The 12,214-nt window shown below is 40.2% G+C and overlaps 1 protein-coding gene across 2 annotated transcripts in view; it reads left to right on the top strand.

Annotated features, from left to right (window-relative positions):
• Positions 1 to 12,214, top strand: part of LMBR1 (limb development membrane protein 1) — a 76,358-nt gene that overhangs the window by 5,732 nt on the left and 58,412 nt on the right. Inside the window, exon 2 of one of the 2 annotated variants that reach the window (XM_080339997.1) lies at positions 10,122 to 10,194. The exons of the other annotated variant lie outside the window; for it this stretch is intronic. Coding sequence (XP_080196123.1) covers positions 10,122 to 10,194 — 73 coding nt within the window. The remainder of the gene's footprint in view (positions 1 to 10,121; positions 10,195 to 12,214) is intronic. 2 annotated transcript variants of the gene reach the window in all.

Consider the following 12,214-nt stretch of genomic DNA (forward strand, 5'->3'; position numbering starts at 1 on the left):
TTGGAGAGTTCTACTTTTTCTGTTTACATAAAAGAAGCATGAAAGGCTGAAGTGTAAGAAGTTGCTATTAGTTACAGTTCAAAATAATTCCTTTGGAACAGTGATTTGTTTCTTTGTGGTAGCAGTTGACCAAAGGGGTGACACACTTCATGGGGGGTACAGGCACCTGTTTAAGAAAATTTAGATTAAGGTGTAAATTAGGTTTGAGAAAATCTAATGAAAAGTGAAAGAACTGACAGCAAACAAAATCAGCTATTAATTACAAGACCACAGAAAAGTTTATCCACCGTGGGTTTTGTTGGCATTGCTGGTTGTGTGGTGTTGGGTCTGTAATGGAGCTGGATGGGATGGCAGGAGGTGACTGAGAGGTGGTGAGGCTGTAATGAACGTCTCAGTCTTTGATGTGGTGTAGAGATGCCGAGTGTGATGGAATCTATAAGCACAAGACCCTCTGGAAAGAGGCGTTTTCAGGGATGTTGAGGGGTGGGTGAAGCAGAGAGCAGGGCTGCAGAAGGGATGGTGGTAATGTCAGCAGAGGGAGGGTCTGAAACCTGTTGTCAGTGAAGTTATGACAAAGTGACAGTTCAATTCTGGTGACATAGAAGGAAATTTGGGTTAATCAAGACTGTCTGAAGAAAACATTTCATTCAATTTAAGCTTATCGCTTTTATTTGAAGGTTCTGTAAGTGATACTTTTTTTAACTGCAGTGCTTTCTCCTTTCCTGTCTTTCACCCTCCCCAATTTAATTTGCTATTCATCCTCATTTAGGAGGGCAGTGATAATTCTTCTTGAGAAAATCTTAACCTCTGTGATACTCGCTACTCTCTCCACACCCTCCTCTTTACCTTGGGAACCACTGAAGCTTTCCTATAAACACAGACTGTCAAATGACTGGGGACACTGACTTCTTGGTAACATTAATTTGCAAGAATTTACATCACTTATAATGCAGGAAAAGGAGAGACTTTGAAAGTCGTGATTATAGTTTGTTTTTATGCATATAATAATGAACAGCCTGAGTTGTTGCCTCACTCTCAAAGGTAAGCATACAGCCTGGTAGAGGTGATCTGGAATAAGTCGCTGCTGTAACTCTCTTATTAGTCATTCATGTGACAAGTGAAATTGCATCGTACTTTCAGCACCTTTGATCTGTTGCTCTTTGGGGCCCAATTTATTCTCATGAAGACGGTGACAAACCTCGTGTTGATGTTTCATCAGCTCCATGTCGACTATGTATCGTAGTGTAGCTGAGCAGCTTCCCACACAGGGGTTTCTAGTTTCTTGATGAACTGAATGTAGGAGAAGTTCTTTCTAACCACAAAAGAGCCTAGTCCTTGATATTGTTTTAATATTTGAGCACTTTAATTTGACTTTGAGAATTTTGATCAACTGGAAAATACTTGTTTCAGTTTCCCTGCTTCCATGTCACCTTGTGTTCTCCACGGCAAGTAGCACATACAGGAGGCATTGAAGTCTGATATGGCCCAGTGTGATACACAAAGGATAGAAGCAGTATGTGTGCATGATTCTTCCCACCCGCTCTTCCTCTCACTCCCCCACCACTTTATCTTCTTGGCTTATAGTGGTGTGGTTTCCAGTGTTAAGCACCGCGCTTGTTGTTGAAATGTGATACTTCACAATTTTACTCTTGATTTTAAGTGCCTGTTTATGCCTCGAGTATCCTATTTTTTCCATTACCTAACTGTACTTTCTATTTTAACATATTTAGCTAATGGGAAGAATTGGTGCTGATGAGTTTGTGTTGAATTTGACAACAGCAACATGTCTAAAATGTTTGCTCAGTTTAAGACTGGTAATTTATGTGCGGTGGAGCATCTGCATAGATGGTGAGAGCTACGAAAACTAACAAGCATTGCAGTTTAAATATATTTGTGTTTTGGGAGTGGGGGTGGAAAACAAGGATGTGCTATGTAAAAATTCTACAATATGTATGTGCAGGAAGACAAGGAAGAGGATTTTTATGAGTTAGGAAGAGAAAATTCATTAGCTCTATCTTCTAAAATATTTAGGTGTCTTGCCCTGGACAATAATATTAGCCACAGAAGCTGTCTTAACGCAAATAAATTTTTTACCAAGTTTGCATTGATTAGACTTCCCAAGTTATTTTTCAAAAGGAAATTTTAAATTGAATGACTCCGAAGTTTTAATATAACCAGTTATTATAGCCTGGCTGTAAAATGTTGAATAATAACTTCATTGAGTGGCACAATGTTAGTGTGATCTAGATTGGTGCTGTTGTTGCTAATTCTAAACGGTGTTTTTAAATCTTGTGCTAATGCTGAAAAATATTATTGAATCTAATCTTAATGACATTGCTATTGCCCATACAGATTGAAGAAAAATGAGTTGTAGTCATTTTTTTGAGGGGTTTTGAGGGTATTACTGGGTGTAGAATACAGTAACCTGAACAAAAGTATCTTGTGCCTATTACTGGTGGTCCTGGAGGTGTCAACTTTTTTTCCCTTTACCTAGCAACATAAATATATCCAAGTATATAAAAGGGAATGTAAAAGCTCACAAATTAATATATTGGTTTGAATTCCTTCATTAGTTTGAAGTGGGGCTCTGCTGCTGAAGTTGATGGTTTTAAGGGAATGGCATATGGAAGCTGCCTTCTGAAGGGCTGTAGAGCTTGTTTTTTATTTTCGGCTGAGCAGTATTTCTAGCACACAGAATGGTTTTGGGTGTTTTTTATCAATGAGCAAAACTAGGCATCCTGCCTCAAAACCACCTAATTCATGATTGGGAACCAACAAACAAAAGTGGGTCAACTTCTTGAACATGTCTTAAGCCAAGGAGGAACTCTGAGGGGGAAATCATAAGTATGGAGGGCTGTGTTAATGAATACAATTCATCTGTAGTCATAAGATGTATTTGACTTTTTCTCTTAAGCTTGAATTTAATGTGTCATGCTAAGTGTATAAGGCTGCTGGATTAGAGTGAACTTAATCTAACCACAGAGTGCAGAGTTTTTCAAATTATATAGCAGATGATATGAATGCCAAGGTCAAACTGAGAGCATAGCTAAACATTTTAGTGTTGTTTAGGGTGCACAGTTTGTTATAGGTAACTTACCCTTGACACATCCAAAACAGGGGAAGCACCTTGTTTGCTTTTTAGATGTCAGTGGGATAATGGGGTTATTAGAAATAGACCAAACAGAACTGCTTGTCTCCACCTGTATTTTCTTGCTGTTTATTCCTGCCATCCCTTCCACAAGTAAACAAAAGTAGTTGCCAAGTGGGGCAGAAGGAGGAAGCTTTTTAGTTACCATGTGGCATTTTAGCACACATTAAAATATTTTAGCAGGATGAGAACAGTCAGAGCTGGGTGCACAATGTGGTGTTTAGTTGTTTTCTATTATAGAAATTAAAACCCAGAAGGGCAACACTGGTGCTTTTCTCTAGGTAGTAATCACAGGCAAGCAAACCACTCAGTTTTGTTTTCAACTCCTAAACATGTTCTTGGACACATTCTTAGGGTGGTGTTACCCACAGTGACCTCCGCCTGCTCTCTGTGCTGTTTTTCCTATTTAGGACACGTTCTGTAAAGTAACAGCAAGAGGTGGAGATATTCTTCATTAAGTCTGTAGCTGATTTTTTTTGGTGTATCCTTTGTATGGAAATGCTGGTGGATGTAATAGCAGTAGCTTTTTTTGGTTTAATAGTGACACAGCTGCTTTATTTAAAAGTTATTTCCTCCCTTCTCTTATTCCTTAGTTTTTTGGAGCTTCTTGATCTTTCATTTCATACATATAGCATAGCAAAATGCTGCTCACTTGTCTGTTTTGCTCCTCCAGTTTTACTCTCCCTGTTCTAAACACCAGTATGCAGCCAAGTGGGAGGGCATGAGCACTTGTTTGCTTTGATGCTTTTTCAGTGGAAATCTTGAGCCTGTGTTTCATGTTTGGAAGTGTGTTAAATCAAAGAACATTACTGAGGTTTTTTGACTTCTTTCTGCAAAGGAATTCTGTGGTGGTTCCTTACTGCTAAAAGTTGTTGTTCTGTAAGATGTCCAGCTTTTTCATAATGGGAGGACATCCTTGACACAGTCCTATGGAGGCCTGTGCTTACACTATATTAAACACAGTCATAAATGAGAATGGTTTAAACTATGAGGTCACAAAGTTTCTGATGGTGTTAATTTATACAGGCTAATAAAAAGATCTGACCGGGCCCCAGCCTCCTGCTCAGAGGAGGGTCAGCTCTGGTATCAGACAATGTTCCTTAGGACTTGAAAACCTCCAGGGTTGGAGATTGCACAACCTCACTGGGCAACTGGTTCCACTGGAACTGTGGAGGGGATTTCTCCTTTCGTCTAGTCTCATCCTCCCCCGCACACACTGTCAGGAGCCCAGCTCTGCCTTCTACATGACGTCCTCATGGGTACTGGCCAGCTGCTGTCATGTCCTCCTGAAGCCTTGTTGTCCTCAGGCTGGACAAGCTGTGGTCCTTCAGCCTGTCTGCACCAGGCAGGTGTTCCAGCCTCCTGACCATCTTGGTGATGGTCCTTGCTGCAATTACCAATGTCTTCCCTAGAGTGGAGGCTCAAAACTGCATACAGCAGCTATGTGTGACCTGATGGATGCTGGCTGGAAAGGGATAATTACTCCCTGTGGTTATCAGCTTTGCTTCTGGTGGTATAGCCCAGGATGCTCTTGGGAGTGTTTGCTACTAGGGCACACTGAGAGGTATTGGAACAATTACTGGACAACACAGCTGTATATTTTTTTCCTAGTGTAAACTACAGCTCTATTTCCTGCACAACATTTGGGAAGACTGATAGTGGATAAGTAGCTGTTGATCTTTCTGTATATAAAAATGTGGCTTTTAATGCACACATGTACAGACATATGCACAAATTAAAATTGTGAATGATGGTTGTATCTTGTGCATCAGGGAAAAAAGAAAGAATCTTGTGCATTTTGAGCGTTTTCTTTCTTAGCATTAAAGTGCAGCTCTAGCACTTGCAACTGAAGATGATGCTTTACCAATCCAAGGCATGAATTTCAGTGCCATTTTTTTTTACAGATCATCCCCACAGACAAATTAGTGTCAACTGATCTTTAGTAACTGTCAGTGGGATAAGTATAATGTAATTTGAGTTAGTTCAGACCTTTATTGCTCGTGTTTAGTGCTAGACTCTTCAGTGCCAGCCCCTTAGATGTGTATAGTTACAAACTGAAATGCACACAGTTTAGCTCCAACTCCTTTCTCTCAGGAGCTGAGAGCTGCCTGGTACAGATCCAAAAGTATGACTTGAATCACACTTGGATGACAGATCCGAAAGTATGACTCTATGGAAGAGCTGGACACAAGACACCCAAGAATGCTGTGCAGTGTGTCTCCAGACGTAGCCTCTCTTGGTGTGTCTGGTGTGTAGTATAAGCAGGAGCATAAAGCGCTTGCTCTCCCACATGAAGATGAACTCTGGGGAAAGACAGGTTTCTTTTACTTGTCCTACAGAGGTTGTATTTATTCCATGCAAAGAGCTGTGAATGAATTATGTGCGTGTAGTCTGAAGACTTCTCAATGTGCCATCTGCTAAAATGGAGCCCTTAAATGTAAAATAGATTCTTTATGTTTTGTTTTCAGTTACTGGGTGGTGTGGAGTGTAGGGGGGGAAACTCACAAAAAACACATGAAAAATTGTTAATTCCTTTACTTTACTGGCTGTAACCGTTTAAAATTTTCAGACTTAATTGCCTTAATATTCTGATGCAGCTGGTCAAACATGGACTGAGTTTATTTCCCCTGTCATGTGGGAATGTACTGTAGCTGGGTTTAAAGTATCTTCCCATGAGCAGTCTGACTATGGCAACAGATCCACAACTACTTTGCCCATCTGTTAAGTTTGAATGAATTTAAGGAAATAAATTTTAAGCTTGAAAGTTATGTATGGGATGTGCGTGCATGTTTTTCTTTTAAGTTGACACTATAAAAGGATGTCAGAAATCCTCAGTGTCTTCCCTGTGTCCTCAAGTCAGATGTGGAAGAGCCTCATTTGAGCTCCAGTGAAAAACTTCTGGGGGAGAACTTGGGCTGACAAGGAATATAGTTTGTCCTAGATTTGTTGCATTTGCAGCATCTTTAACTTTTGTTGGTTCTTGTTGTAGGGATGGGTGATGGCACAAAAAACTGCTTTTTTGCTTGAAAACCTGGCTTGCACTATGATTTACATTTAACATTGTATTCCAGTATTGGCTCCAATACTGCCACATATAACAGTTTTCTGAAGAAAAGATGGAATTTAACAAATACACGCTTTTCTTTCACTGAAGATGTCAATGTAGCTTTATGGATGGTGTACTTTTTTTGACTAGTGCTCTATTTCAGTATGACTGCCCATGCTTTTTTACTAAGTGATTAGAACTGAAAGTTGATGGATGTTTTAGGATACTAGCAACATATGTGAATTTTCCCTTCTCTGAATTTTTTTGAAGTCAAATTAGAAGTTGTTAAGAACTGTATTTTCTGAAGCCACATGACTATGGGTGAAGTGTTTCTTGTGCATATGCCAAGGCCTATATTCAATAACTGCATCAAAAGGTATTTCTTAAATAAGGGTCAGTGGCCTTAGTAGAACAGCTGTGAAGTGAATAAAAAACTGGCTCTAGTGTTCATGAAAACAGGTGTTGTTTGGGGGGAAAAAAAAGCTACTATTCAGTTTCCTCAGGTATCAACACTAAGAACAACCTTGCTCTTGATGTGAAATGTTGTTAGCACAAACCCAAATTTTCATGAGATATTGTCAATGCAAAGGAGGGTTAGAACATGGTGCAGAAAAGACTCTAGTACTCCAAAATAATAGATATGGTATGAAATCAAGGTGTCTTTTTTTGAAAGGAAAAAAAGACACAGTGATGAACTTGAACCCTAAAAACAAGTTCCTGCTGAAACTTGAGAGCTGCTCTGCCAGCAGCAATTGGGGAGGACAGTGGATGGATTCAGCGATGGGAGGATAATGTGAAGTTATTACCATGATTTTCGGATGAATGTGTTGAAGTGTTTTCAGTACAGAAAGCTTAGTGCTGTTACATAGAGCCAGAAGATCTTGTCTGAGGCCTGCACACGACCCCTGTCATTCATAATTGAGAAACATGAACTAAAGCTAGAACAGGTACAAACAAGGGTGGTATTTTTTTTTTTCAGTACAAAAACATCCTGAAACAAGGACTGGTATGAAGTGTAAAAACCCAGGATTGCAGTGTGACAGGACACTGGAGTCTGTTCCTCAGCTGGCACGGGCAATATGTTCCTTTTCACCAACTTAACTGAGTTCTACTCTATAAATAATCAGGATGCTGACTTTTGTTCCTCCCTTTAGACAGCTATTCAGGATGTGTGGTTAGAAGCACTGCAGGATTGTAGGTTTCACCAAGTAAAAATTGAGACTGATGTAATATTTGAGTTTGCTTATTGGCTTGTTTTGGTCAGTATGAAGGTCTTTTGATTTACGAATTCTCTATGAGGATCCTAAAGCTTTCACTGATTAGAATTTACTTATTTTTTTTTTTCCCTCGATATTTTTAAAGTAACGTGAATCTTCAGCAATAAACAACTTTATCAAGTATTTACAAAATTATTCTCAGCTCTGACAGAAGTAGAGGCATAATTACACCAAGATATATAGTTACACCTTCTTGCTGAGTTGCAAAGTAGCTGTCATTTAAAACTGGAAATACATTTGACAGTTGGTGTTACTGGGCAGCTTTCATCTGCTGCACCCCCTAAATACCTCACTTGTCTCAGTGGTACCTTATAAATACAGACCCACATTGTCATTGCGATGTTGCTATCACAGATAGAATAAAGGTCATCTGGCTTATTTGAGGATACAAACAAGATCACAGTAATTTTTATTTCTGTCTGAAATACATGAGCTTAACTGTGTCTTTAAGTTTATTTTACCCAGAGGCAGTGTTATTTGGGTCTGATAGATTTTTAAAGAACTTTACTGACCCTTTAGGGGTGATACCTGATTTTTAAAAATGGAATCCTAAAATTAGATGTCTCTACCTGTAGCCTTGGTCTAGTTTTCAGAGGAACTGGAAATTTAGAGGAGGATTCTCTTTCAGCACTGACATTGCCTTTTCTGATACTGTTGGCACAAACTGTGTCAGAGAGCTCTGAAAACTCAAGGCTATTCTCAGTTTCTTTTGTTCTTCCTGATTCAAAAATATACCCGCATATTTTTAAAATTAAATCTTAATAAAATTGTTTAGAATTATTTGTTTAAAGAATGATTTATCAAAACCTTTTCCTTTTTTTGAAGCATGCTCTGGAAAGTTGGAGTGATGAACTCTATTCAGATGAAATATTTGAATTTGGAGAGCTAGTTATGCAATCTGATTTTCAGCATCTGTATTTCGCTGTGACCACCATGTGCTGCTGGCGCACAGAATGAGCTCAGTTGCCGCTTTCAGACGTGCAGCACTGTGATACTTCTGGGACACGTCTGTTGTGGGCACCCAAATGCCACGCTCAGACACTCGGCCATTCTTTATCTAAAATGTCTGGCTACACAAAAGAAATAACCCTCCCAGTTTATTTTGTTGGTGTATCTGAACAAGTCTATCTTTCCTGATTGAGCGATACATTCTTTTCCCACTCCAGTTCTGCTGATTTGGGTGTAGAGTGCTTATTTAGATGTAAATTTTTTGGGGGCTATTGTCACTGCCTTAGCTTTCACTTTTTCCTTTCACTTACAGTAGCTTTTCTGCTCCTGATTTCTTTAAAGACAGTTCTTAAAGGCATCAAATATTGAAATGATGGATTAAAGAAGTAGATCAACTGTTGCCCAGGGAAGTAATTTTGCCATTTCAGATCACAAAGGAGCTTAAAGGTCAAACTGAAATGAAACAGAGTTAGGGTGCTTAATATTATAAACTGCAGATCCAGGCAGGACAAAAATCCCAAACCAAACTAAAAAAAAAACGCAACCCAACCAACCAAAAACCCACCAAAAAACCCGAAACACCTTATACAGATAGTAAGGCAAACTGACTTTAATAGTAAAAACTGCTGCAACAGTTTTGCCCGATGTTTTTGGTTTACTGCTGTATATAAAGACTTACCAGGTGGCTACTAGTATTGTGCACAAGCAAAAGAATCTGTACAGTTTGGGCTACTTCAAGTAGGTTCTGAGCCTGTGGTGTGCAGGTAATTGTCTCTTGCAAGCTGCCAGAAAGCAGAATAAATACACTGTTGGTATTTAACAACGTTCCCTGTGATGGCTCAGGTATGGGTGAGGGCTGCAGCATCACGGAGTGACAGGCTTTGTTTTTGTTCCATTTCTGATTGACTCATGGTTTTAATAGGTCTCAACAAAGAATGTTGAGGAAGCAGTTTTGAGCCACTGATGTCTCATTCAGGAGCAAATAAAATGTGGTGTTTGGTGTTGTGTGGTGTTATTTTTTTGTTTTGTTTTGTTTGGGTTTTTTTTTTGTTTGTTTCATTTCCCACAAAGGCTTGGAGGGTTAAAACTGCCTTGCTGTTTGATTCCTTTCCTCCCAAGATCTCCAGTGTATTTGTAGGTGCTTTGATCTTACCTGATTGTATTGAAATTCTAGTGCTAAATCTTAAAAACAACTTGATGCAAGTCATGCTGGGCTCAAGGCACTTCTGACCTAAATAAGCTCCCTACCTAATGAGAAGGGGAATTGTATCCTGGGCATCTAACTTGAAAACAGATTTTCAAGAGCCCATTGTGTAAAATTATTACCCTTAGGTTACCTGTGGAGAGGATGTTACCTGTGGAAAGTGTGGTAACTTTGCAACTCAAGTGGATTCAAAATTCCCAAAACAGCCCATCCCACTCATCCCCTCCCAAATAAAAAACTACACTGTAAATAAGGCTTTTTTTCTTAATTTTAGAGTAAAACTTGCTGACCATATAGTTGATCCAATACCTCTAATTAAACTGTTCCGATTGGTTTCACTTTCTGTTGATAAGATGTAAAACATAAGCAACATTTACATAGAATACACTTCTGTTGATCTGAATTCAATTTTAAATTGTGGAAATTGGATTATATGTTTATTCTTATTATAATCCAGGCATTTCTTCACAACCTAATGAAGGCTTTTTTTTTTCCCAGATCTGTTTTCTCCTCTTTGCTGTTCTCTACATAGTTTCCTACTTCATAATCACAAGATACAAAAGGAAAGCAGGTAAGCATAGACTCACTAATATATTGAAAAATAATTTTATTTTTCAGATTGTCATGGAATGTTGTGTCACATCTGGAATATTGTGTCCAGTTCTGGGCCCCTCAGTTCCAGAAGGACAGGGAACTGCTGGAGAGAGTCCAGCACAGGGCAACAAAGATGATGAAGGGTGTGGAGCATCTCCCATGTGAGGAAAGGCTGAGGGAGCTGGGGCTCTTTAGCTTGGAGAAGAGGAGACTGAGGGGTGACCTCATTAGTGTTTACAAATATATAAGGGTGAGTGTCACAAGGGTGGAGCCAGGCTCTTCTCGGTGACAACCTACAGTAGGACAAGGGGTAATGGGTTCAAACTGGAACACAGGAGGTTCCACTTAAATTTGAGTAGAAACTTCCTCTCAGTGAGGGTGACAGAGCCTGGAATAGGCTGCCCAGGGGGGTTGTGGAATCTCCTTGTCTGGAGACATTCAAACCCGCCTGGACACCTTCCTGTGTAACCTCATCTGAGTGTTCCTGCTCCGGTGGGGGAATTGGACTGGATGATCTTTCGAGGTCCCTTCCAATCCCTGACATTCTGTGATTTTGTGATGGAGGAACCCCAAGTCAGTTTTAGGCAGACAACAAGTTCCAAAACAGACTTTATTCTGGCCGGAAAAGTACAGCCAATAAACTGACCAAAACAGGGTTTATACAATTAGTTAGCACTCCGACAACATAAAATAGAGGTTCAGATATCAGTTGAGGAGATTATTGGGGTGCAGCAAAAGGAGAATAATGAGGATCCACAGCGTGCATGCACACAGTCACAAGAAACAAACCGGAGCCCTCTGACTCTAGAGCACCCACAAGAAATAATCTCTTGCCTGGGTTAGGCAAGGACTCACACTCGCCGGGTTAGGCAAGGACTTATTCAAAGATATATCCAGTAAATAACCACTCACCCAAACGAGAATGTGAGGTCCTCTCAAACCCGGGAAGTCTCCTTAGACAGCATCCCGGTCTAAGGAGGGTGCTACAGTTTGCAGACCCGCTGGTCCAAGAAGAGCACTCCAAAGGGGATCTTTGGCAGGAGCCCCATGTATAGTCTGGTCAGATCTGGCCATGGGCATTACAGCATGGTCCAGAAGCTTCTCAGCTCCTCTGGGCACCTCCTCTGCTAACGATCCTGTCAACTGACTCAAGAGTCCCATAAAGGTGCTAAAAGAGCCATTAACTGCCCCATTGAAGGCTCCAGATCTCAGGGGGATGTTCAGCTGCGCACAGGTGAATAGGTGATTCTTTTTCTCTCCGCCTCCACAAGGAATGGGGAAGAACTAGATCTCTGCCCATCTGTGGCAGCCTGGACTGATCTGATTGTATATGCTGCTGTCTTGTCCTCTGTTTGCTCCCTTTCTCCCTGAGCCATGAGTTTCCATCACCTCATGCCCATTCTGGCACTTCTCAGACCCTTCAATGTGCCTTCTAATATCCCTAACGAAGGGAGGGAGTGCACCGAAACATCTCAGAAAAGGATCAGTGAGTGTTGTAGCTGGGACTTCACGATACAGCGAATGGCCACAATTAATTTTGTTGTGGCTCTGTGGCAGCCTAAACTTTAACTGTGTTGAGAGGGAAGAAAGGGGAGATTTCCAAGTAGATGCTTGTGTCTCCCTTGCCCTTAGGTCCTGTTGTTTTCCCTTCATGTCAGCTTTTCCAGAATAAGTGTTCCAGCACCAAAATTCAAGTTCAGAGCTTTAGCTGGTAAAGTGAAAAGTTTGACAGTAATACAGAAGGCAAATAGCAGATTTCTTCTAAAAATCCTGCTTGGCTCTGGTACAGTTATTTCAGTGCTTTTAACCTGTTCATAATGACCTCACCACTGAAGTCTTGTACATGGAGATAATCCTGTATTTTTTCCTTGGTCTGTCTGAAACTAGTCTGTAGGAACCCCTGTCATTTTCTATATTTCTTCTAAAAACAGAATAAAAATCTGTGTAAAACAGCAGAAACTTTGACTCTTGACAGCTGATCTATGGCCTCAGTAATA

Source organism: Nesoenas mayeri (genome assembly GCF_963082525.1).
Source record: "Nesoenas mayeri genome assembly, chromosome: 2".
Taxonomy (NCBI): Eukaryota; Metazoa; Chordata; class Aves; order Columbiformes; family Columbidae; genus Nesoenas; species Nesoenas mayeri.